A 27,207-nucleotide genomic window follows, 5' to 3' on the forward strand; every position below is an offset into this window, starting at 1 on the left:
TGGAATAATAGCTTGGGTTCTCCTGAAAAACATCAGTCGTGTAAGTGTGTGCTAACTTGGAAATTGTGATTGGGTTCCGTCGGGGTTTTATTGACTGCTGCTTTTGTGAGCTTGGCCCAAAACATTACCATTTGATCTCAGTAATCTGCTTTCTGAGCCTATATTAGGTGGACACAAGGAACTGCAGATGTGAGTGAGCTTTGAACATAAGCGTTTAACCACCACCAAGAAGTTGCAGCCAGATCACGCTGGAGCAGCTGAGGAGGAAACTAACTGAGGGATTGTTTTGGGCTCAAGTTCAAGTTCAAGTGAGTTTATTGTCATGTGCCGCTGATAAGACAATGAAATTCTTGCTTTGCTTCAGCACACAGAACATAGTAGGCATTTACTACAAAACAGATCAATGTGTCCATATACTGTAATATAAATATATACACACATGAATAAATAAAATGATAAAGTGCAAATAACAGATAATTGGTTATTAATAATCAAAGTTTTGTCCGAGCCAGGTTTAATAGCCTGATGGCTGTGGAGAAGTAGCTATTCCTGAACCTGGTTGTTGCAGTCTTCAGGCTCCTGTACCTTCTACCTCCATACCCGAATACGGATGTGCTGGATTTGGAGAGGATCCAGAGGAGCTTTACCAGAATGGGGATGAGAGGGAAAAATATATCAGCCATGATCAAATGGCAGAGCAGATGGGCCGAATGGCCTAATTTTGCACCTATGTCTTATGGTCTTATGGATCACTATATGTCATGTTGTTACTTGTGGGCGGAGCACCAAGGCAAATTCCTTGTATGTGAATACTTGGCCAATCAATTTACTTACTTATTTACTTACTTGGATGTAGAAAGTGAACCATGTATCTTATTAAACCTTTGGAAAGGGATTGATTCGCTGAGACGTTTTTCTGGTGCTTTGCATTTCTACACGTGTCCAGTGTTTATTCTCCACATGTCCAGTGTTTATGACTCGGGCATCTACAGATGAGTGGCTGCGCATTTATCACTCATGTCTCCCCGGAGGACCTTTCACACACACAAGGACGTTTTGCCTTCCCTTTGCCACTAAATATTTTCTAAGCAGGTATTTCTCATACCGCAATACATTATTGCAGCAGTGATTTATACAGGGGAAGTATTGTTTGTGCATATCACCACTGATGGGACTTACAGTCTTCCTTTTCTGTGTTGATGTAACTCTTTCTGGACAGACACTTGTTTTAAAGAAACAGAGTTGCACAGAGATACAGAGATATGTTTGTGGGCACTTCCACTGCTCATAAAACTTGTTTTTAACCAATTGAGTTACAAAGGTTTACAGCCGAGTCGGAAACCATTCCACTCAATTCAAAATGAATTGTAGAGCTCAGTTTCCTTGAAGCATAGTGTATATAAGCTTCCATTTCAATGGACAGGAGTGTTTTCTGAAGAGTTTTCAACTTGAAATGTTAACTCTGTTTTTCTACCCACAGATACGGCCTGACCTGATGAGTAATGCCTGGATTTTAATTTAGATTTCCAGCATCTGTATCTTTTTAATGTCCAAGTGTTTTTGAAATGTAGCTTTGTAGCAATCAATTTACATACAAAGGTAATAAACAGATCATTTTAAATAAAAACAGAAAAATGCTGGAAACACTCAGCAGGTCGGGCAGCATCTGCGGAAAGAGAAAGTTAACATATCAGACTGATGGTTTAATAAGTTATACCTCACCAGATTATCTCCTTCTGTGGAGGAAAAGATATTTAACAAGGCACTCTGAGAACTCTTCTCATTATTTATCAAAATGATACAGTGGAATTACACATCTTGTAGGTGTTTATCCTGAATGGTTAGATCACGACCAGGTAGAGCAATTCTAATGCATAGGAACGCAAGAGACCGCAGAGAGTGGTGGACTCAACCTGGTCCATCAAGGGCCCAGCCCTCTTCACCATCGATAGCTTCTGTGTGAGATGGTACCTCAATAAGATGGCATCGACCATCATGAATCGGCACCATCCAAGCCGTGCCATCTTCTCACAAGGACGTACAGAAGTCTGAAGTCCCACACCATTCAGTTCTGGAACTATTATGTTTGTCCATTTGCTTCCAAGATGGTGCCAGACCCAGGCGACTATTTATGTGCTAGCCACAGAAGCACATCTACGATCACATATTACAATCATTCCACAATCTTACATCTCTACTCCTACAGCAACATTTCATGCTTTAACGGCGACACTGGCTTTACCTTGCACTAAACGTTATTCCCTTTAATACTGGAATAACTCAGCGGGACCGGCAGCATCTCTGGAGAGACGGAATGGATGACTTCAGACCAGTCTTAAGTAGGGTCTCGAACCGAAACGCCACCCATTCCTTATCTCCAGAGATGCTGCCTGTCCCGCTGAGTTACTCCAGCATTTTTTGTCTATCTTTGGTCTAAACCAGCATCTGCAGTTCCTTCTTACACAATGTGAAAAGACCCCATAGTGAACATATCGGGAGGCCCCGACCACGGGTGAACATTGGGAAACATCGGCGAGGAGGTTGACTGGACTTTGGTTCCTTCCCTCACAGTGGGGAACTTTGGTGCTGCTATGGGGATGTTTGTGTTGTGGACTACTGTGTTCTGTGTTTTGTGTTTTTTTTATTTTATTTTTTTGTATGACTGTAAGGGAAAAAATAATTTTGTTGTCTCTTTATTGAAGACAATGACAATAAATTAAATCAAATCAAATCAAATTATCAAATGTGTATTGTCCTGTAACAGAGACGGGAATGTTCTGTTAGTACTCTAAATTGGACCCTTATAGGACCCTAAATTGGACCCTTTAGCCCTGATTTTGCTGTGCAATGAACTATGCTTTCTCAAAAGCGTACTGTACACTGTGTCCTACTGCCTGACAGTGATACAGCCAGGAACAGTTTTATAAAGATTGCTCGCTGCAAAAATACACCGCCTGTTAGTATTGGCAGTGCTGTATAATACCTCCATAAATTCCAGTCACTGAATCCAGGCATTTTCACTGTAATTAAATACAGCTGGGCAAGATGGAGAATTATGGACTTTGATCGGGCAACGTTCCAGACTGAGATAGGACACTAATATTAAAGATTACAAGAGACACTGACATGGGTGTGGGATTCTCTTGAGAATTACAAATTGGCTCAATGACTGCCAGTTCAGTCCAAATGTGAGATATCTTTATATTATTGACCAAGACTTGAAGGCAAGTACAAAATAGGCTCAGTGAAAACTGTTTAAATGATATTTAAACAGTTGTAAAGGTATTATTCACATCAATTTTAACATCTTGTTGCAAAAGTAAATATTTTATATTTAATGTACCGCACATAACATGAATGCCAGCTATGTCTGTAGATTATTTTGCCCTATATCCACACACTCAGCATGTCAGGTAAACTTTGTATATTTATACTGGATTCTTAAGGGGCTGTCCCACTTGGGTGACCTAGTTGGGGAGTTTAGAAGAGTTTGAAAAAATGGCTTGTTGAAGACCTCCTTCGACTATGTAGAAGACCTCCTTCGACTATGTTAAAGCCAGCTTTGACTAGCTATGACTAGCTATGACTAACTTTGGGAAAATTGGACACCGAATAGTGGAGAGTGAAGACAACCTCCTTCGATCTCCTTCGACCTCCCTTCGACTATGATGAAGACTATCTACCTTCGACTACTCTCGATTACCTATGACTAACATGCTGACCTACTACGACTAAACCTACGAGTTAAAAAAGTATCGATTTTTTCCATGGCGACCTTTTATTATTCGCGGGCATTTTTTAACATGTTGAAAAAAACGCCGCGACCTAGCTGAGGCATCGAGTATGCGGAGACCACTCTCGAGCATGAAGGAGATTTACGAAGACCTCCTACGACCTCGTGTGGACCATGATGCGAGTATGAGTCGAGGGCAAACTCGCCAGAACTCGCGGATTAGGTCGCCCAAGTGGGACAGGCCCTTTAGTTTGGCTTCGCAAGGAACATGCAGTTCTCATTGATTTCATCAACCTTACTACTAATCTCCACCCTGCCCCCGAATTCACTAGGAATATCTCTGACACCACTCTCTCTGCTTTCTCAATCTCTTGATCAGGGGACTGACTATCGACTGACATCTACTGCAAATCAAGGGTGTCAGGGGTTAATGGGAGAAGGTAGGAGAATGGGGTTGAGAGGGAAAGATATATCAGTCATGATTGTATGGTGGAGCAGGCTTGATGGGGTGAATGGCCTAATCCTGCTCCTATAACCTATGAACATTTGTGGAGATAGAGAAACAGTTAATGTTTCAGATTGAAGAGCCTTCTTCTTAACTGGGGAAGTTCAGATGAAGTGTTTGGGCCCAAAAAATTAACTCTGTTTCTCTTTCCATAACTGCACTCAGACCTATCGAGAGTTTCCAGTATTTACTATCCTGCTAATGTTTTCCAAATTTTGCTTCAGGTTCTTTTGCCAATGACCATAATTCTGTGATCCTCGGGTTGTGAACAGTTCCTTCATAATTACTCCATCAAAATGCCGGGATTAAATATAATCAAAACCATCACTGGCGATTTTTTCCCTTTCTACTGTCCAGATAGTCCAAAGTCAAGGGTGTTTATTTGTCAAATGCACCTAATGGGAATGGGAACAATTAAATTATGACTTGCACACGTGACAATAAAGCACCAATGAAGCACCATTGCTGCAGCTTTACAGGCAACAAGAAACTATCAGTTGTTCTAAGTAGGCCATGATAGGTCAAAAATCTAAGTACAAAGAGCAACCATAGTATTGCAAAGTCCACAGTGGTTTGGTGCTGAGGTTGGGTTGTGGTTAGGTGGTTCAAGTGGTTCAAGAAACTTATAGTTGATGAGAAGAACTTGTTCATGTTCATCAATTCTTGGAGCACAATTAGGCCATCAAGACTTCTCTGCTATCCAATCATGGCCGATCTTTCTTTCCCTCTCAACCCCATTCTCCTGCCTTCTCCCCATAACAACCCCTGATACCCTTACTAATCAATGTCACTCTCCACCTTTAAAATATGCATTGACTTGGCCTCCACAGCAATGCAATGGATTCCACAGATTCACCATCCTCTGACTGAAGAAAATCCTCCTCATCACCTTTCTAAAGGTGCGTCCTTTAATTCTGAGGTTATGGATTCTGGTCCTAGATTCTCCCATTAGTGGAAACATCCTCTCCACATTGACTCTATCCAGGTTAGTTTCAATGAAGTTCCCCCTCATCCTTTTAAACTCCAGTGGGTACAGGCCCAGTGCCGTCAAAAACTCAACGTTCTTGAACCTGGAGGTAATGGTTCTCAGGATCCTGTATCTTCTTCCCAATTGTAACAGCGAAAACAGGAAGGAACTTCAGATGCTGGTTTACACCGAAGATGGACACAAAATGCTGGTGTAACTCAGTGGGTGGGGGCGCCGTCGAGTATGGCTGCCCTGCGTGAAGCTGTTCGTCCTTTCGCCATTTTTTAAATTTTAATGTTAAAAGTTTTTGTTTTGGAGGTCTAGTCTTTTTATGTGGGGGTGGGGGGGACTGTTTTTTTCTCAGTCCCTACCTGGTCGGAGATGCGTCTTTCCTCCGAGCCACATCTTCGCCCCTTCCTCGCAGCCTACCAACGGGACTGGAGCGGCGTTTCCTGCCGGGACCGGCCAGAACCTCATCTTTAGCGGCGGCACAGCGCTGAAACACCATCGCGGAGCGGGCGATGCCTTACCCGGGCCGCCGTGTGGTAAGCTCCGGAGTGCTGAGATTGCCGACTCCAACATCGCGGAGCTGTGGTTGTGGAGCGTCCAGCCGCGGGCGGCGCTGACTTTAAACACGGTGGAGCCTGGGATCTTTCGCCGAGGATCGCTAGTATTGGAGCTCCAACCAGTGTGGCCTGTGGACTTCGGAAGCCGCGATCTCCGGGGAGGAAGCGGCCGTTCCAGACACTCCAAACCGCTGAGAGTGTTCTTCCGACACCGGAGCTCCATCATCCGGCGAGAGGGACTGAAACATCAGGCCGCCGTCGCGGCAACTGCAGAGGCCTCAATAGGCCCCGACCACGGGGTGTACAAGAGGAAGAGGACTGGACTTTGTTGCCTTCCCTCACAGTGGGAACCATTGTGGGCAAATGTTTTTTTGTTTAATGTTAAATTCTTTAATGTTGTGTTTTATTTTTATTGGTGTGCTGCAAATGGCAACTCAAATTTCACTGCACCAATTGGTGTATGTGACAATAAATGTCCTTTGTCCTTTGTCCTTTGGGACAGGCAGCATCTCTGAAGAAAAGGAATAGGTGATGTTTCGTGTCGAGACCCTTCTTCAGACTGAGAGTCAGGGGAGAGGGAAACTAGAGGTATGAAAAGATACAGAAAAAATCAGAGCCGGCATCAATGACAAAGGAAAGGTGGAGCCCACAATGATCCATTGTTGGCTGTGGAAGAGGTGATAACAAAAGGATACGAACAGTGAAACTAGAAGGGCGACTGTGATGGGGGAAGGACGGAGAGAGAGGGGATGCAAGGGTTACTTGAAATTAGACAAATCAATATTCATACCGCTGGGTTGAACACGCTATACTGTACTATACAGTTGTGTGTATTGAGAGTGTAGAGCATGGGACTGACCACACAACCATGAGCTGCCTGGTACTGATGGTCAGTGAGTAGGAGATGTTATTGGCAATCCATACTAATTGGAGTCAGCCGATAAGGAAGTCGTGGATACAGTTGCAAAGTGAGGAGCAGAGACACAGTTCCATGAGTTTGACGATAAGTTGGGGAAGGGATGATGGCGTTAAATGCTGAGCTGTAATCAATGAGCAACATCCTGGCGTACATGCTCCTGTTTTTCACATGAGCCAGAATGGAGAGCAAACAAGATTGCATTTGCTCTATTTTGGTGGTAGGCAAATTGAAGTGGATTTAGGTCATTTCTGAGGCAGGAGTTGATAGTGCCATAACTAACCTCTTGAAGCACTTCATCGCAATGGACGTGAGTGTGACCAGTTGGTAGCCATTGAGGCACGTCACCTTGCTCCTCTTGTGGACTGGTATTATGGATGTCCTTTTAAAACAGACGGGGACTTTAAACCATAATAGTGACTGGTTGGAGATGTCTGAGTAATCTCCAGCTAGTTGGTCAACACAGATTTTAAAAACCCAGCCACATACATCTTCAGGACCAATCCATTTCTGAAGGTGGACAATCATGAAGGATGTTTAGATGTCGGCTTGGAAACTGAGTTCACAGGATTATCTGGAGTTCTAGGACCCATTTGTTTTGTCGATGAATATTCTCTTACGGAGGTATGGTAGAGAGTATATTAAGTGGTGGCATCACAGCCTTGTTCAGCAACTTGAGTGACCAGGAACAAAGGAGGTTACAGAGAGTGCCAATCAGTGCCTAGTCCATCGCAGGTCCGTTATGGAAGGAATCTATGGGAAGCGCTGTCTCAGAAAGACAGCCAGTGTCATCAAAGACGGACTTTATTGTGGCCATGCTCTCATTTCACTCCTACTATCATGAAACATAGAAAATAGGTGCAGGAGTAGGCCATTCGGCCCTTCGAGCCTGCACTGCCATTCAATATGATCATGGCTGATCATCCAACTCAGTATCCAGACTTTATCTGAGCAGTTTAGTCTGGATGTGTCTCTTTGCATTCTTGGTGACATTCAGGCAGACGTACCTGGCCTTCTCTCCATACCCCCTGATCCTTTAGCCACAAGGGCCACATCTAACTCCCTCTTAAATATAGCCAATGAACTGGCCTCAACTACCTTCTGTGGCAGAGAATTCCAGAGATTCACCACTCTCTGTGTGAAAAATGTTTTTCTCATCTCGGTCCTAAAAGATTTCCCCCTTATCCATAAACTGTGACCCCTTGTTCTGGACTTCTCCAACATCAGGAACAATCTTCCTGCATCTAGCCTGTCCAACCCCTTAAGAATTTTGTAAGTTTCTATAAGATCCCCCCTCAATCTTCTAAATTCTAGCGAGTACAAACCGAGTCTATCCAGTCTTTCTTCAGAAGAAGGGTTAGGAGTCTGAAAACCGTGACTACCAGTTTCCAGCTTCAGGAACAGCTATCATCAGATGCTAAGCAACATTAACCTCAACTTTGAACTTTTATGGAATGTCTTTGGTTGTACTGTACTAAGGAATTCGTTTTTCTTTTGCTCTGGCAAAAAAATAGTTTGACTTAGTGAAGGGGGTAACTGCAGATGCTGGTTTACACTGAAGATAGACACAAAATGCTGGAGTACCTCAGCAGGTCAGACAACATCTCTGGAGAAAATGAATAGGTGAAGTTTCGGGTCAAGGCCCTTCTTTAGTCTTTTTTTTTTGGTTTTTTCAAATTATCAATGTGTATTATGTTTACAATGTGTATTCTGCTACGCTGCTGCCAGTAAGAATCTCATTGTTCCGTTGTAAGTACATATGACAATTAAATACTATTCTCTTTGTTCTGCCTTTTGAAGTGAGCATAGAAACTATTCAACTCTTCCAGGAGTGGTACACATTGATGTCACTTAAGCTACTCCGTTCCACCTTGTGGGAAGTAATGGCGTGCAAGCTCTGCCACTGTTGCCAAGTATGTTTCTGAATCGAAGAGCTGGAGTAACTCAGCAGGACAGGCAGCATCTCTGGAGAGAAGGAATGGGTGACGTTTCGGGTCGAGACTCTTCTTCAGACTTTATCTGAGCAGTTTAGTCTAGATGTGTCTCTTTGCATTCTTGATGACCTTCAGGCAGACGTACCTGGACTTCTTGTATGACTGGATCATCTGACTTGAGGGCTACAGGGCTGGTCCTCAGAATATTGTGGATCACCTGGTGCATCCAAGACTTCTGGTTACGAAAGAAGGGTTGCAGTTCATTGTCGTACTTAAGCCCTTGTTATCTGAAGGCTAACTAAACATTCTTCAACCAATCTAAGCAGATGAAAAAGGCAGGAAGACAATCCAAAATGGAGTTGATGGTTGGTGACAGTTGTTGAGGTTGGCATAAACATGCATTGGTTTGACAAAGAGAGCAATGAAATCAACATTTTTCCTTTCAGATCAAACACCATGGAAACCTTTTGAAACAGGTTGTCAGAAATGCCTTTGGATATGTTATCAAACAATGGAATTAATGCTATTTTGTTAAATATATTGATGAACTGATAACTAATATTCCTTTTTAAATTAAATATGTGTTTAAGAACCGAGTAAAGAAATCTATAGAAATGTGTGAACATGTTACTCCATTAAAGAGCCAACTGTTTGAAAATGTTACGGAGTTCTTAATTGCAATTTAATGGCTAAATGATACTTTATAAACAATAATTCTTAATTTTCAGTGTTACTATCTCTTGTTTAAATTAGCACAGAATTCCACTCTCAGTGGCTGTCACATTCTGTGGAATCCAGAGATGTAAGAATTGAATGAACGGTGACTGATTAATTGAAGGGGCAGCATATGGAAGCATTTTACTTCACTTAACTTATAATTTGGGGGTGGATAGAATAACAAACTTATTCTCTAATGTGTTGATATTTAACATTCAAACAAATAAGAGTTGAATAGGGATCAAATAAATCTTCAAATAATTTCCAATCACTTAGAATTGAAATAAAAGGCCATAAACGCTCAACGTGACATTTGACATTTGTGGAGAGAGAAACAGAATTACCATTTCAGCTAATTACGTTTCTTCAGAGGAATTTTGTATAACTGCTCAACTTTAGAAGCAGACCGTAGCAAATTCCTAAACGACGTCAATATACTGTTAGCATAAACCTGTTTCCCTGTTAGTAGTTTGTTCAGTCTTTCCTCTAGGTATCAATGTGACCATTAATATTTTCCCTTCAGCAGAGAGAATAAATTAAATTAATTCCTTTTTTGAAACTCACAAAAATTGTACGGAAAGCATGCTTTTGACCCGAAGAAATTATTTTCGGTTCCTGTTTTCGATTCCCTTTCTCAGCTGGACAAAATAGTTTTCTCCTTAATTTTTAGTTTTCTTGAATGTTTTCAAAAATTACATCATGTTCACCTTTCCAATTTTCTTATTTTTCCTACGAGAATAAACTATATTTCCAGAGCCTTTGTTTATGGGTCTGTAATCATATTTTCCATTGCGTGATTGTTTTTATGTAAACGTGGAAGCGTGGAAATTTGCATTGATCCACCTTTTCTTACAATGTTAGATGAATGATTTGATGTTTTGAACAGGCATTATTTTATTCAGTTGACCAATTGGGATCTTTGGGAATGAAATGATTATAGAGATTATGTAGAATTCGATGTGTGCAGGCTTTATTTTTTGACTTTTTTTTTTTACACTAAGCACAGTGTTAGAGGAATGTAGAGTCTGAATAGGGAGTGAGTTACTCATTCAATTAAATGTGCAATATGATCTATTCATATATCTCTGATTTCTAACTGTGGAATGTTGACGTGCCCTTTCTGTGTGAGCATTTAAAGTTTTTCTAAAATGACTTTTGTTCTAGTGCTTATCGTATCTTTCCTAAATGTGTTTCTTTTTTCAATAACCTATATTTAAAATCATTTTCCCAAAATATTTAAAAATGAAATTCAATATATCGCCCTCATTATTTGTTTTTAAGTACTTCTCTGGAATTACATTTGACCTCAGTTTTGGTTGATTCTGGATGAACTTTTTGTCCTTTACTTGCTGGCATCTGATGCATTCCTCTAGGCTAAAGTTATTGTCTCCTCTCTTCTCCGGACATAAAATACCTTACCTTTGGCAGGAAATCCACTCTGCTATGTTGCTCACTAACTGAAGCACTGTTTAGCAGGACACAGATCGAAAAGTTTACTTGCTAGAAATCAGAAAAATATTGGAAATACTCTGCAGCATTATATATATATATAGAGAGGGAAAGCACTTTAATATTGTAGGTTGATGACCTTCCATCATCATTCTGTTGAAAGGCCATTGACCTGAAATGTTAAACCCAGTGCCAGATGAAGGACATCCCATTGTGGCTGAAGAGCAACTTGGATTGGGAGGGGAAAGACCAAGTTATGATCTTTTCAGATCCAATATCTAATAGGATCCATGGCAATTTGCCAAATTGGATTTAAAATAGGTTTGGTGATGGGAGGTAGAAGGTGATGGTGGAATGTTGTTTTTGCCACTGGAAGCCTGTGACCCATTGAGTACTGTAGGGTGCAGTGAATTTAGACTTTAGTGATACAGTGTGGAAACAGGCCCTTCAGCCCACCGAATCTGTGCTGACCAGCGATCACCCCGTACACTAGCACTATCCTACACACAAGCGACAATCTGCAGAAACCAATTAACCTATAAACCTGTATCTCTTTGGAGTGTGGGAGGCAACAAGAGCACCCAGAGAAAATCCACGTGGTCGGAGGGAAAACGTACAGACTCCATACAGGCAGCAACCATGGTAAGGATCAAAACCAAGTATCTGGCACTATAAGGCAGCAATACCCCTGCGCCATTGTGCCGCCCGATTAGATTTGTGCTCGGATTTTTAATGTTGTTCGATAAATTATGTGAATGTGAATGTGTAAGGTATGTACAGTAACTTAAAAGGTGACATTAAAATTGGTGTAGTTGATGAAAGTGTGGAGGTAGGTTTCTGGCTACAGAAAATGTTGATGAATAGGTAAGATGTGCAGAACAATGGCAGATGGAATTTAATCCAAAGAGGTTGACGTGATGCACTTTGCAGGGACTAATAAAATTAAAATACACACAATGAATGGCAGGACAACTGGAAGTACTGAGAAACACGTCTGTAGACACTGAAAGCATTAGCAAAGGTAGATAAGTTTGTTAAGAAGGCTGAAGGGATATTTGGAGACACAAGAAACTGCAGATGCTGGAATCTTCAGTAAAACACAAAGTGCTGGAGTAATTCAGCAGGTCAGGCTGCCTCTCTAGAGGACATGAATAGGCGACGTTTTGTTTTGGGATGCTTCTTCAGATTAATTGTGGTAGTGGGGAGAGAAAGCTGGAAAAGAAGTGGGGGAGGGACAAAGTCCAGCAAGTGACAGATTGATACAGGTGAAGGCAATGTTTAATTGGCAGATGGGTGGACAAAGGCTAGAGATGAAAAAGAGGCAAAAAGGTGGCAGGTAAGCAGAGAAGAGGAATGCAAAGTGATGTCAGAGGGAAGGACATTGTGGAAAGGCTGGATAGGTTGCACCCATCCATTTTCTCCAGAGATGCTGCCTGACTCACTGAGGTACTGCAGCATTTTGTGTCTATCTTTGGATAGGTTGGGATTCTTTTCCCTGGAGCTGAGGAGGGTGGAGAGGTGCTGATGGAGGTGTACATAATTACGAGGGGCATGGATAGAGTAGAGAGTAGGAAACAATTACAGAGCCTATTACAGAGATATCCAAAACTAGAAGCCATTGGTTTAAGTTGTTGTCTTGACACCTTGTTACTAAGCTCTATATTTCCTTCCAGTACGTGACTCATGACTGATAAATGGCCTTCAATTCATGATGCACATGAAAGAGAAATTATGTTTCAGCCAAATCTGTTGGAAAAAAATTGAGGTGTGATGGGCAGAAAACTTTTCATCTGGTGTATTTGGACTTTCCTTTACCCTATGATATCAAACACTACTTGATCTATGGAATAGTTCCATCATTTACAATTCTTATTTCAGATTTCCAACATCTTCAGCATCTTTAAATTTCAGCTCCATCACATGCTGTTTGATAATTAGCACACATAGAAACATAGAAAATAGGTGCAGGAGTAGGCCATTCGGCCCTTCGAGCCTGCATTGCCATTCAATATGATCATGGCTGATCATCCAACTCAGTATCCCGTACTCAGTATCCCACAGGTTATCCTGTAATACAGCTTCCTACAGGTGCTCTGGTTTCTTCCCACATCCCAATGAAGGTTGGTGGGTTAATTGGCCATATTGCCATTTGCCCTTAGGGTAAAGAATGAGTGGTAGAATCTGAGGAGGATTGATTGAAATGGGCCAAGTGAAGTTAGAGGTGGGCGTTTAATGATCTGTTTGTGTACCACACATCTTTATGAAAGCACCCCCTGTCTTCAACACTACGCTCACTTATATTTTTAGCACAGTAATTTCCAAAATATATGAGAGTTTAGAAGGATGAGAGGATATCTCATTGAACCATATACGATTGTTAAGGGCTTGGACACGCTAGAGGCAGGAAACATGTTCCCGATGTTGGAGGAGTCCAGAACCAGGGGCCACAGTTTAAGAATAAGGAGTAAGCCATTTAAAACGGAGACGAGGAAACATTTTTTCTCACAGAGAGTGGTGAGTCTGGAGGCAAGTTCTCTGGATGCTTTCAAGAGAGAGCTAGATAGGTCTCTTAAAACTAGCGGAGTCAGGGGATAAGGCAGGAACGGGGTACTGATTGGGGATGATCAGCCATGATCACATTGAATGGCGGTGCTGGCTCGAAGGGCTAAATGGCCTACTCCTGCACTTATTGTCTATTGTTATGGGGTCATGGACATATATACTATGGAAATGGGCTCTTCGACCCAAAGATAGACACAAAATGCTGCCGTAATATGTTCTGACAGCATCTCTGGAGAAAATGGATAAGTGACATTTCTGGTCAAGGCCCTTTTTCAATCTTGACCTTAAACGTTACCTATCCATTTTCTCCAGGGATGCTGCCAGACCACTGAGTTACTCCAGCATTTTGTGTCTATTGTTGGTATAAATTAGCATCTGCAATTCCTTTTATTTACCCTTTGGCCCATATTGTACATGCTGACAAACTTGGTATGCTGTGCTAGTCCCATTTGCCTGCATTAGGCCCATATCCCAGCTAACACTTCCTCACCATATCTCATTTGAAAGGTGTGTAATTCTATCACTTCCTCTGGCAGCTTGTTTCATATACTCTCTACCTGTTCGAGTGAAAAAATTGTCCTTGAGTCATAGACATACAGCGTGGTAACAGGCCCTTCGGCCCAACATGCCCACGCCGACCAACATGCCCCATCCACATTAGTCCCACCTTCCTGCATTTGGTGCACATCCCTCTAAACCTGTCCTATCCATGTACCTGTCTAATTGTTTGCAAAACGATACAAGGTATCTCTTAAATCTCTCCCCTCCCATCTTAAGCCTACGCCCTTTAGTTTTAGAATCCACTGAGAAGGCTTGTTCCAGAGTACTGTCAGATAGACAGAGTATACCAAAATGCATCGGAAAGATATTCCCTGACAAATAACTTTTTCTTCCCTCCTGGAATATCCTGATTTACAGAGGGGAAAAGATTATTTCCTGGCCTCTTTCCAGAAGGAGGATGGGTCTTCCTGTTCCCCTTCTCTTGGGAAAGGTGCCTTGTCCCCAGGAGACGGACTCGCTGTCTGAAATCTCTTCATTTCCCGGGGGTTTTATTAAACTACTGGGGACGTGGGGGTGACTACATGTTTCTCACTACCCTTGGCACTCATTGCCCAGGTCCTACTAGATGCTGCCTGTCCCAATGAGTTATTTCAGCATTTTGTAACTATCCAACAAAAACCTAACAACTTCCTTCTTCCATAACTTCCCATCCCCACAGCCGCCTGGTGGGAGGAGAGGGGGAGGGAGGGAGGGGATGAAATGAAAAGGGCGGAGAGAGGAGGGGGAGAGGGAGGGGAATGGAGATGGGGGAATGGAGTTAGGGGAAAGGAGGGGGAGAGAGAGTGGAAAGAATGGAGAGAGAGGGGGAAAGGAGGGAGGAGAGAGGGGGAAAGGAGGGGGAGAGAGAGGAAGAGAGGAGGGGGAGAGAGAGGGGGAAGGAGGGAAAGGGAGAAGGGGAAGGAGGGAAAGGGAGAAGGGGAAGGAGGGGAGGGGGAGAGGTGAAAAGAGGAGAGGGGGAGAAGGTGGAAGAGAAAGAAGAAGGAGAGGGATGGGGGGAGAGGAGAGGAGGAAAAGAGGAGAGGGGGTAGGGGAGGGGGAGAAGGAGGAGGGAAAGGAGAAGGAGGAAAGGAGAAGGTGGGAGGGGAAAGGAGAAGGGGAGGGGCGCTGATCAGCGGCGGGGGTTTCTCGGGTGAAACAAAGGCTGCGAATCCCATTGGCCTGGCTGTTCCTGCAATAGGTCAGGCGGCCGCTGTTGCCAGCCCGGTGCCATTGTGATTGTGAGCGCAGTGAAGCGCTGGTTCGCATCTCGCTCCCACTGCAAGTAGGAAGGTTGCAAGAGAAAGAGAGAGTGAGAGTCCGGGTTTCAGCGCCTTTCCACCCTTGCCGTCGGGTTCCCTTGTGTCCGACAGCCAGCCAGCCAGTCAGACAGTCAGTCTCCCAGCGGATCCGAGCTCTTCCAACGCTGGTGGCTTCCGACCGCTCTCACTCCGAGCCGAGTCTCTGCGCGAACAACACAACACAACACAATGACTCACTTCAACAAAGGTCCCGTGTACGGTCTGACCGCCGAAGTGCGAAACAAGGTAAAAACAAACAAATGGGGGGCAAAAAAAACTCCAAGAATAGATACGAAATGCTGGAGTAACTCGGCGGGGCAGTCCGTTTTCTCTGGAGAAAAGGAATGGGGACGTTTCGGATCGAGTCCCTTCAGCGAATAAATAGAGACAAACCACGGATTGAAGCTTGTTTCTTTTGTGTGTGTGTGTGTGTGTGTGGGGAGGGGGGAAGGTTTTATGAAGTGAGCTTTATTTTATCTTGTGCAAGAGGTTATATTTGATTGTTAAAACTGCGAAAGATGACGGTGGTCCGTGTGTTTTTTGTGTGTGTGTTTTTAAAGTTTTTATTGATTTTTAGATGGTTCTAGCGTTGTTAAAATACTGTGAGGTTTGGGGCGGAGGCGCTTTTTGTTTTCCAGGGTCGCCTGGTTTGTGGTCTCATTGTTTAAGGGGAGGCTGGAGCCCTTTGATGTTGAAGTGAACTCCTTGGGGAAAGGGAGTCCGGTTCGCTCGACGTGTGGTTTTTTTTCCCTATATATATTTTTTCTCCTTATTCAGCAGAATCCCAGAGGAAGGAATTGAGAGAAGAGGGGGAGGGGGATGGGGATGGGGAGCCTTTGTGTAGCATCGAGCAGCGGCGCAGTTTGAATGAAGAGTTGAAATTTGTAGAAAGTGCCCTGTGCAAATTCTTTTATCAACTGGTCAACATTTCTTGCAGTTTCGCGGCATTTAGTGCAGATAGTAAATAGTAAACGTTGTACTCTTGCTATTGTCTGCCGCCAGCCTGGTATTATTGATTGAGTCGAGAGTTTTATTGTCATGTCCCAGAGAGAACAATGACATTCTTGCATGGCACTTGCGATTAAATAACTGCTTTAAAACTGTGTGCTTGCGAAAGATAGTAGCTGGTTGGAGATGTTGCTTGATTTCATTGTACCATGAGTACCAGTGTTCATTTGATGTTGCAATAATTTTTAGAAACATAGAAAAATAGGTGCAGGAGTAGGCCATTCGTCCCTTCGAGCCAGCACCTCATTTCAATCTGATCATCTAAAATCAGTATCCCATTCCTGTTTTTTTAATCCATATCTCTTGATTCCTTAGCCCTAAGAGCTAAACCTAACTCTTTTGAAAACATCCAGTGAATTGGCCTCCACTGCCTTCTGTGGCACCAAAACATCTTGTTTGTATGCTTATTCTCAACAATAAATGAATAAGTGGCAAAACAAAGTAGGCAATTGGGGAAAAACATACCAGATCCCCAATTTCAATTTTAATATCTAGGACTGTAATCATTTTGAATAACAGTAATCACCAAGATAACTCCCAACTATTTCATACCGCCCAGCAGAGATTACCAATTAATATGAGAAAGGAAGGTAGTGATTATTGATTGCTTCACGCATTTAATGATAACTGTGCTTACATTTTTATAATTTGTATGTAGACGATGTGTAGAGGCTGTTATTAAAGTCGTTTTTAAAGGAAACTGTCCTTAGTGTCCCCAGTAAGGTGCATAAATGAAGTTCCATTGTTCCGAGTCCAGGAAATCAACTTAACTAACCTAGTATCTGGTGTAGGAAGGAACTGCAGATGCTGGTTAAAAACCGAAGATAGACACAAAAAACTGGAGTAACTCAGCGAGTCAGACAACATCTCTGGAGAAAAGGAATAGGTGAAGTTTCTGGTCTGCGTGATGGGCCGAATGGCCTAATCCTGCTCCTATTACTTATGAGATATCGTGCCTGATGAAGGATCTCGACCCAAAACGTCACCTATTCCTTTTCTCCAGAGTTGTTGTCTGACCAGCTTAGTTACTTGAGCATTTGTGTCTTATCTTGATCTAGTTGATCTTGTACAAAACAGAAAATGCTGGGGAAAGCCTAGCAGGTCAGACAGCGTCTGCGGAAGGAGAATAATTTCTATTTGTGGCCCCTTATTGGAACTCTTGATTTATTGTCTTTGGATACATAGAAAAATAGGTGCAGGAGTCGGTCATTTGGCCATTCAATATGATCATGGCTGATCATCTTATATCAGTATCCCGTTCCTGCTTTTCCCCCATATCATTAATTCCTTTAGCCCTGAGCTAAATCTAACTATTTCTTGAAAACATCCAGTGAATTTGCCTCCACTGCCTTCTGTGACAGAAAATTCCACAGATTCACAACTCTGGGTGAAAAAATGTTTCCTCATCTCAGTCCAAAATGCCTACCCCTTAAAATGTGACCCCCCTGTTTCTGGACTCCCCCAACATCGGGAACATTTTCCCTGCATCTAGCTTGTCCAATCCTTTAAGAATTTGATGTTTCTATTAGATAGCCTCTCATCCTTCTAAATTCCAGTGAATACAAGCCCAGGCAACCCATTTTATCATCACATGTCAGTCCCACCATCCTGGGAATTATCCTGGTGAACCTACGCTGCACTCCTTCAATAGCAACAAATGTCCTGCTTCCAAATTAGGAAACCAAAATTGCATTTTCATTTATCATTGATATAATTGTTTGTTCCAAATGAGCATTTTGCTATCTTACTTTTCTTTTGTATCACTTTTCATGTTAATGGTATCCTGGCAGAACTTTAAAATGTAAAAGGAAATGCTCTATAAGCCAGCTAGAATCTTGAGGATATAGCACTGTTTCAGTTCTATGACATTCCATCTCAGAAAAGCCATTTTGTTTCATGTGTAAGAAGGAACTGCAGATCCTAGTTTTAACCGAAGATGGACATAAAATGCTGGAGTAACTCAGTGGGACAGGCAGCATCTCTGGAGAGAAGGAATGGGTGACGTTTCGGATTTAGACCCTCCTTCAGTCAGACTGATGTCGGGGAGAGGGAGATACTTAGATAAGGAAGTGTAAGTTGTGAAAACAGGACAAGGGAATGGTTAACAAGGAAAATGTGGAATAGATCATTGTTAACTGGGCAAATGTAACAACAAAGCAAACTGACATGTACAGGATGGGAGGGAAACTAAGTGAGTTAATAGCACTGAAAAAGGAAAAACCACTAAGTGCTTTAGGAAGAAAGATAGATCTTGACTAATTTAGACAGTGTTATGAGTGTTAAAAATATGGAATGTATTACCCAGCGTAAATGTTTTGGTCAGCACTTTTTCTTAATGAGGAAAGTGGGAGTTTACTACTTTGTCACAATAAGTTTGCTGCTACTCCTTTCCTGTACCAGAGACAGCGTTGAGATCTGTTTGTGAAATTGACACAACATTTTGAGGATTTAATTGCATAATTTGGCTTCTTCTAAGCACCCAACCGTGCTTTCATCATTTCTGCTCAGCTGTTTTTGCATGGAGATTTGCGTTCCTTCTGCTCTTGCATTTGTAATGTGAAGAATGTTAGAAACGCCAGTGGGACATAGTGTAGGTTTGAAGGATTAGATTTTAAGAGGCTGTGATACTTTGCAAGACTCGCAATTATGTGGTCAAATGTTACTGATGCAGTGCCAGGATTCCTCTTGAGTCGATGTAGCTGCAAGATCCAGCTGGTGTAGAAACGCACCCCTTCTTCAGTATAGTAGTGTTAAATGTGGCTTTCAGGTTGTGTGGCCTCTTGCACTTTTAATAAATGCTGCTTTGGTTCCAGCTCGAGTTGAAATGTAATGATTTCACATCAAAGAATACCGTAAAATGCAATTTTCTGTAATATTACCTATTTGCTGATCTAAAGTTGCGAGATACATCACAGAAACAGGCCCTTTGACCCACCGAGAATGAGCCGACCAGCGCAGACACTTGCACTATCCCACACACACACATGAGGGACAATTACATAATTTTTTTTTACCATGCCAATTAGCCTACAAACTTGTACTTCTTTGGAGTGTGGGAGGAAACCGGAGATGCCCGAAAAACCCCACGTAAGTCACGGGGAGAATGGACAAACTCCATAGAGACAGCACCCGTAGTCAGGATCGAATCCTGGTCTCTGGCGCTGTACGGCAGCAACTCTACAGCTGCGCCACCGTGCCGCCCAAAACCTTGACCTAAATCCTTAGTCCTATTGGGTGTTTATGTTTGGGCTCATGAATGGCTTCAAATATAAGAATATTCTATAGGCTCGTAACAAAAATGATAACAAATAAAAATGAAAGCATCTAAAGATATAATGGCTGATAGACGGGAAGAAGTTGGAGTGCTGGATTTGTGTGCTCATTATCAGATAAGGGATTACCATGTGGTAAAACAAATTGGATTGAATAATGCCCTCATTCATAACAACAAAAGTTATTTACTGATGCCTGCTATTTTATTCATTATTGAAAATCAAAGTATGCAAGAGACCTCTATGCGCTTGGCGGTGGAAAGAAAATCTGCTTTAATTCCAGTTGCCATTTGAGTATTTTATTCTTCCCAGTCGAATGGACAAAAGATGTACTGAGCTTAGCACTGCTTCCATGCTGTCGTTTCTCCAAGATAGCTGATTGCCAATATTATTTAGTTTGCTTTTCTATAAAAGCATTTTCTATAAATGCATTTCGTTGTCTCTGTACTGTACACTGACAATGACAATTAAAATTGAATCTGAATCTGAATCTGAATCTGAAAAGCTTTGAGTTAAAACTCTCACACACACGCACATGTGCGTTATTCATTCTATTCTTTCTGTATGCAAACAGAAACATCAAATATAGGATATCTCAAATGGAGTTCAAGAAATTAAAATTATCCTGCAACTTTGCCAGAATCTGGTTTCTTTAAAGAAAAAAACAACAGGTGCGTATTTTACTAATTTCCATGAAATTAGAAAGCACTTAAAACAGCTGCAATTCCATTTTCATTCAATCAATTAAGACTCATTGACTCATCTCCATTTTGGTTGTTCCGTTTGTATCCTTTTGTTGGTGTTGTGGTAATTTCTCATGCCATGTAGCCAGCTGTATTTTTGTATCAGAGAGAGAGAGGGATGGAGAGTGCCAATAATCAAGCAGCATTAGTATTTGGTTGTGAGTTCTGGAAACTTGGGATCATACAACAGCTTGGGGCAATCGCAATTAACTACTGCTTTGCCACAGTTTAAATTTTCAGCTTTATATCTTCATCTGAGGAATGATTATGAAACCAGCTTGTTGGTGCATTGGGTGTTTCCATCCATTACCCTTTCTCCAACCCAATTAAGACAAGACCCTACATGAATGGGGGCCAAAAGCAGGCAGTGGCTTAACTCTGAATGGTTGGGCCAGTCTGTATTTACAAAGCATTTTATTCACTGGTTATTTGAGTGATGCGAATGATTGTAAACCACAACCACAGTCATAAATTCCACCATCCAAATCATTAATACACAACATGAAAAGTAGTGGACCCAACACCGTGGACCACCACTAGTCATCAGCAGCCAACCAGGAAAAAGGCTGTCGTTATTCCCAATCCTTGCCTTTTGCCATTCAGCCAATCTTCTATCCATACTAGTGACTTCCCTGTAATATCATGGGCACATAACTTTGGGATAGAAGATTGTATTCAATAAATTGAAGAAACTAGGCCTTTCCTGTTTTATGACATCTGCCATAAACTCCTGTTTTCTTTGCATTGATTCTGCCGGATCTTTTGGCTTTTTTCAGACTGTTAGCAACTTCTGGATACTGCCCACCCCAGTTCCAATATGTTCTTATCATTTTTTCTACCTGCCCTCTTTCATCCATTAACTGGGTGGCTCTGAAAGTTTTATAGCACAAATCACCAAAGACATTCCCTTTTTTCTCAACTACATTCCAATCTCTTGAACTCCAAGCACATTTATGTTCTCATTTTCCAGGTGCAAAAAAGGGTATTGACCTGAAAAGTGACACACGCACACGCACACACACAGACACACACACACACACACACACACACACACACACACAGACACACACACACAGACACACACACACAGACACACACACACAGACACACACACACAGACACACACACACAGACAGACAGACACAGACAGACAGACACACACACACAGACACACACGCACACACAGACGCACACGCACACACAGACACACACACACAGACACACACACAGACACACACACACACACACAGACACACACAGACACACACACACACAGACACAGACACACACAGACACAGACACACACACAGACACACACACAGACACACACACACACACACACACACACACACACACACATACAAAAGCCCCCCCCCCCCCCGATTTACATTTAGTCCACAATAACTAATGGGCCAGAAGATGATGGTAGGGGTTGGATACATGGATACATAGTGGCTATGTTATAAGTCAACTTTGTGCATTCAAAGGACATTGCCCAGTCTTCCAAGTTTAGATTGGAGATACTGCGGAAGCAGGCCTTTGGCTAACTGAATCCATGCAGACCAGCGATCCCCGCACACTAACACTATCCTACACTCACTAGGGACAATTTACAATTTTACCAAGTCAATTAACCTCCAAACCTGTACGTTTTTGGTTAGACCTACGTTGTATGATTAGAATGGTAATTGTAAACCTTCCTCTCCTTCCAGTTGACGGTCTGTAATATGATGCATTAAAGATACAGTGACTGAATAAGAAGTGATCTGCGGTGCCTTATTTTTCCAAACTTAAAATAAATTAGTTTTGTTTGCATGCAGCTTTCTTCTTCAGCATTGGCTCTTGACTGTTATTGTCCACACCTTTCGGGAGGAGTGAAACTGAGTCTTTTACCCAATCTTTTGATCCAGACCAGCGATCGCATCATACACCAGCAAAATCCAACACACTAGGGACAATTTACAGAAGCCAATAAAACTACAAACCTGTACATCTTTGGAGTGCAGGAGGAAATCGGAGCACCCAGAGAAAACCCAGGCAGTCACAGGGAGAACATAGAAATTCCATGCACATAGCACCCGTAGTCAGGATCGAACCTGTGTTTCTGGCGCTGTAAGGCAGCAACTCTACCGCTGAGCCACAGTGCTGCCCTTCTAAAGTGACGGTAGCTGTTTTTCTGGGAGAGGTGAAGCAAATGAGTTGTATGCCGGGGTTATTGTTGGAGTGTGGGACTGGACATGTTGTATTCCTGCTGGATCTTTAAGCAACACATTGATATTGAACCTTTTGATATTGTTTGCGAGTATTCCCTTTTGCAGTTTAGAATAAAAGATTTTGAACACCTTAAATTGTTAATGGGCATATTGAAACTCTATCGAAGACCAGGCATTTGTATGAACCATCGGGGAAATAGATTCTGTCATCAACAGAAGAGAAGAATGCCATATGGCAGTAATAATTCCAGATGTCGCAAAGAAAGACTCTTTTCCTGACTTCGTCCATATGGTGTACGGGTGATTAGGGGCATTTCCTTCCAGGATGAATAAAGTTGTATCGTATTTGTACGAGTGTCGGGGGTTACGGGGAGAAAGGAGGAGAATGGGGTTGAGATGGAAAGATAGATCAGCTGTGATTGAATGGTGGAGTATACTAGATGGGCCTGATTCTGCTCCTATAACTTATGAACTTGTAAAAAAGTGATTAGTATATCAGGAATAAATATACTAATCGCACTGAAGAAAATAAATTAAATTTGGGTAGACAAAAGTGCTGGAGAAACTCAGCGGGTGCAGCAGCATCTATGGAGCGAAGGAAATAGGCAACGTTTCGGGCTGAACCTATTTCCTTCGCTCCATTGATGCTGCTGCACTCGCTGAGTTTCTCCAGCACTTTTGTCTACCTTTGATTTTCCAGCATCTGCAGTTCCTTCTTAAATAAATTAAACTTAAGTCCTTGAAGCAAGGTTATATGTAACAAAACCAATCAAATCACTGATTTGAACCGTGGTGTACCACTCGATGGTAGCAGAGTGGAATGCCAAAGTTTTCACTCTTGAGCGAAGTCCAAGCAAATAGGAGCACGGGTGGACCATTAATCCACTCGAGTCTGCCCTAAATTCAACATGACCATGGCTGATCTCTGCTGGTCCTCACCCCCTCTTCCATGCTGGTTCCCATAAGTTGTTGCCCTAACCTGCTGTGAGCATGGTATTAGTTTAGTTTAGAGATGCAGTTTGGAAACAGGCCCTTCTGCTCACTGAGTCCACTCCGACCAGCGATCCCCGTGCACTAGCACCATCCTACACGCACTTGGAATAATTTGCAATTTCCTCATGCCAATCAGCCTACACACCTATACATCTTTGGCATGTGGGAGAAAACTGGAGAAACCATACGCAGGTCACTAGGAAAACGTACAAACTCCCCAGACAGCACCCGTAACATTGAACCCGGGCCTCTGACACTGTCAGGCAACAATTCTACTGCTGCGCCACTGTGCCATCTTAGTATTGTGGGAATGGTATTAGTGTTTCAATATTCCAGGGGAGACAGCTTTTTGTTTTTGAATTGTTTCACACAAGTTCACGGTATACGAACAGAATTCGAACATTCGGCCCATCAAGTCTCTACTCCTGCCATTCAATCAATGCTGATCTCTGTATCCTCATCCCAATTCCTTGCCTTCTCCCCATAACCCTTGATAACCATTCTAATCAAAAATGGGTCTACCTCTGCCGTAAAAAAATCCACTGACTTGGCCTCCACAACCCTCTGTGGCAATGAGTTCCACAGATTAACTACTCCCTGACTAAAGTTCCTCCTCACCTCCTTTCTAAAAGAGCCACCTTTAATTCGGAGGCAATGACCTCTGATCCTGGACTCTTCCCCCAGTGGAGGCATCTTTTTCACATCCACTCTATCTATGCCGGTTAACAACAGCCTGTTTGTGGCCAATTATGCAGTTGATATATTAAAGAGAACATTGAAAGACCAAATGAACCATTGTGGCAGTTGCAGGATTTGACACGTCTGTTTCTGGCAGCATTGGTAATGTGCGCAATGGAAAACAGACTGCAAACTGATTTCCTTTCTTTTGGATCTGGAATGTAAGCTTTAATGAAAGCTGATTTGCAGAACCCTTCTCGTAACTGAAGGAGAAGAAGTAAGGACTTGGCACTCATTTGTGTCGTGCAACTGTTTTGATGATAAGATCAAAAATTTGGGATTGAATGTCGCCATCGTGACTCCAATGATATTACGTTTGTGTTTGTTTCCCTTTGCAATGTATTCCAAAACACCGGTAGTGTTGCACTTGGTGGTTGAGACTCACTCACTCACTCACACTCAGCGGCTACCCTTTCACAACATTAACTGTTGGGATCTCTCCAGTGCAGCTTCTGTCCGTCCCTGCACCAGCGAGATGATCCGAGTCATGATCATGGAAAGTGATCATTTTGTCTTCACGGTGATTTATTTCTCCACGGAACTGCACTGGCCTGATTCCATTCCTCTATTCCCAGAACAGCCAGTATGTTGTGTAGAAAGGAACTACAGATATGATAAACACAAGATAGACACAAAAAGCCTGAGTAACTCAGCGGGCCAGGCAGCATCTCTGGAGAGAAGGTATGGGTGCCATTTCGGGTCGAGACCCTTCTTCGTACTGGAGTCCAGCTTTTTGTGTCTATCTTCGGTGTAAACCAGCATCTGCAGTTCCTTCCTACACGTATGAGATACAGTGCTGCAGTAACTCAGTAGGTCAGGCAGCATCTCTGGAGAAAAAGGATGGGTGGCGATTTGGGTCGGGTCCTTTTTTCAGACTCGACTGTTGTGTAGTTGTGATCCATCTTCCTTTTACACACAGTCATCAACCTAAGGATTTGTCTGCTCTGTCCTTTATCTGGCACTGTTTCAAGGTGAGGCCAACACTGTCCCTCTTGGTCTTGTACATGCTAACTGCTGACAAGTCATGGATCAGTCGTAACCATTGCCAACTAACTGTGGTGAAGACTGTCGTGAACTGCTGGAACGGTTCCAAATTCAATGTCCAACATGGGAAAGAGTAGAGGAAAGGTAAATGTACATGACTATTTTGAAGATGGAATGAGTTGCAACTTTGCACGCTTGTTCCAGTTGAGGATCTGCTATCATCCATTACAATCGTTCCACTCTTTTAAATCTCTCTTTCAACAACAGCATTTCTTGCACTCGCAAAGCTCTCTTTACCCTTTATATTTGTGCTGTGGATGGCTTGTTGTACCCATGTATAATTATTTTTTACAGTACAGCACGCAAAGAAATGCATTGTACAATTTTCATTGTACCTTGTGATAACAATAAATAAACACATCTCTCATAGAGCAGAAAGGATGAAAAATAGTTTGATAAATCATAACATTTTTGATGGCTTCTTTCGGAGAGAATATTATTTCTCTTGAACAAAACTCAACATGTGTTTATGTACTAGTTCATTGATCACTGGATTGCCATGGTCAAAATTTGTTTTGTAGTCGATGTGGTGGTGGAGTTGCGGCCTTGCAGTGCCAGAGACCCAGGTACGATCCTGACAACGGGTGCTGACTGGAGTTTGTATGTTCTCCCCGTGACCTGCATGGGTTTTTTTCCGAGATCTTTGGTTTCCTCCCACACTCCCAAGGTGTACAGGTTTGTAGGTTGATTGGCTTGGTATAAATGTAAAATTGTCCCTAGTGGGTGTAGGACAGTGTTAGTGTGCGGGGATCACTGGTTGGTGCGGGCTGAAGGGCCTGTTTTCGTGCTGTATCTCTAAACTAAACTGAAGCAGATTACTTGGGGTCTTGCACATTTGGTTGTTGTGTTTCTTGCAGTACAATGGTGAGCACGTTTTAGATTGTACTTGTCTGATAGTTGGCCAGGGCTGTCCAAGATGCTACATATATGCAAGTCTACCTCTCTCAGCGTGGGCTTCTGCAGTTGTTTAAATCATTTGGTCTTTTATTTGGTTTTCTTTTAAAACACATGTCTGACTTTATAATAATCTAGAGACTTGTCATAAATCACCACAAAGGCGTATTGTCAAATCTATAATAGAGGATCCGTTTGGCGTTTCTTGTTTGATGTTACAAAAGAAGGACTAACTAGGAATTATCATCGGGTTACAGTCTCAGATCGGGTTTCCAGATGGTAAAACCTTGGGTTTAAATTATAATGTAAATTATTTTGAATTGGGCACTCCCACCTATATTTCCTGTCACCCACCATTCTTGTGTCTGTGGGGTTCCAGAATTTTCCATTACTACTTTGAGTTGGATGCCAGAAGCAGATTGAAAACAATAGATTCCTGTTGGTATTCTTATACTGACTACATTTTGAGTAGCTTGTATTGTTTGAGGCGTAGAGAGCTTAAAACACATTTCACCATTCAATACATTTGAAAGACGGTGAAAATTATGCCTTTTGTGTTCAGTTAATTTTCTTTGCACTTTTCCTCCCGAAACTCTTACCACTTAAAAAAAAAAAAAAAAAGAAGCCTGTTCTTAGCCTGAAGATTTGACGGAGCTTTAAATTAGTTCTCTTAACCTCTGATTCTCCAGCACATTTCCCATAGGCCAAACACCGTGATAAGTTTTAAAAATGTTAAATGTAGAAAATGAAATGTGTTGTTTTTGTTTTGTTTGGTTGAGGCAATGTCGAAAAAGTATGTTTCTGAAATTATTACAAGAAAGACGCAGACTAATTTGGGTTTTTATGGTATCACTAATTACTATTTTTACGTTTAAGAGGACCAATATAACTGCCTGCACATACATAAGTTATAGGAGCAGAATTAGGCCATTCAGCCCATCAGGTCTACTACACCCTTCAATCATGGCTGATCTATGTTTCCCTCTCAACCCCATTCCCCTGCCATCTTCCCATAACCCCTGACACACATACTAAATATAGCAAGGGGGCTTTGCCAAATTAAATAAATGTACCAGTTAATGTGTTGCAATAGCTGTGGGCTTAATGTTGGCTCA

At 42.3% G+C, this 27,207-nt stretch overlaps 1 protein-coding gene across 1 annotated transcript in view; it reads left to right on the forward strand.

Annotated features, from left to right (window-relative positions):
* Window positions 1–15,093: 15,093 nt before the first annotated feature.
* Window positions 15,094–27,207, forward strand: part of cnn3 (calponin 3) — a 53,478-nt gene continuing 41,364 nt past the window's right edge. Inside the window, exon 1 of the mRNA XM_033028910.1 lies at window positions 15,094–15,433. Coding sequence (XP_032884801.1) covers window positions 15,377–15,433 — 57 coding nt within the window. The 5' untranslated portion in view covers window positions 15,094–15,376. The remainder of the gene's footprint in view (window positions 15,434–27,207) is intronic.

The sequence above is a fragment of the Amblyraja radiata genome, chromosome 10, assembly GCF_010909765.2.
Source record: "Amblyraja radiata isolate CabotCenter1 chromosome 10, sAmbRad1.1.pri, whole genome shotgun sequence".
Classification (NCBI taxonomy): Eukaryota; Metazoa; Chordata; class Chondrichthyes; order Rajiformes; family Rajidae; genus Amblyraja; species Amblyraja radiata.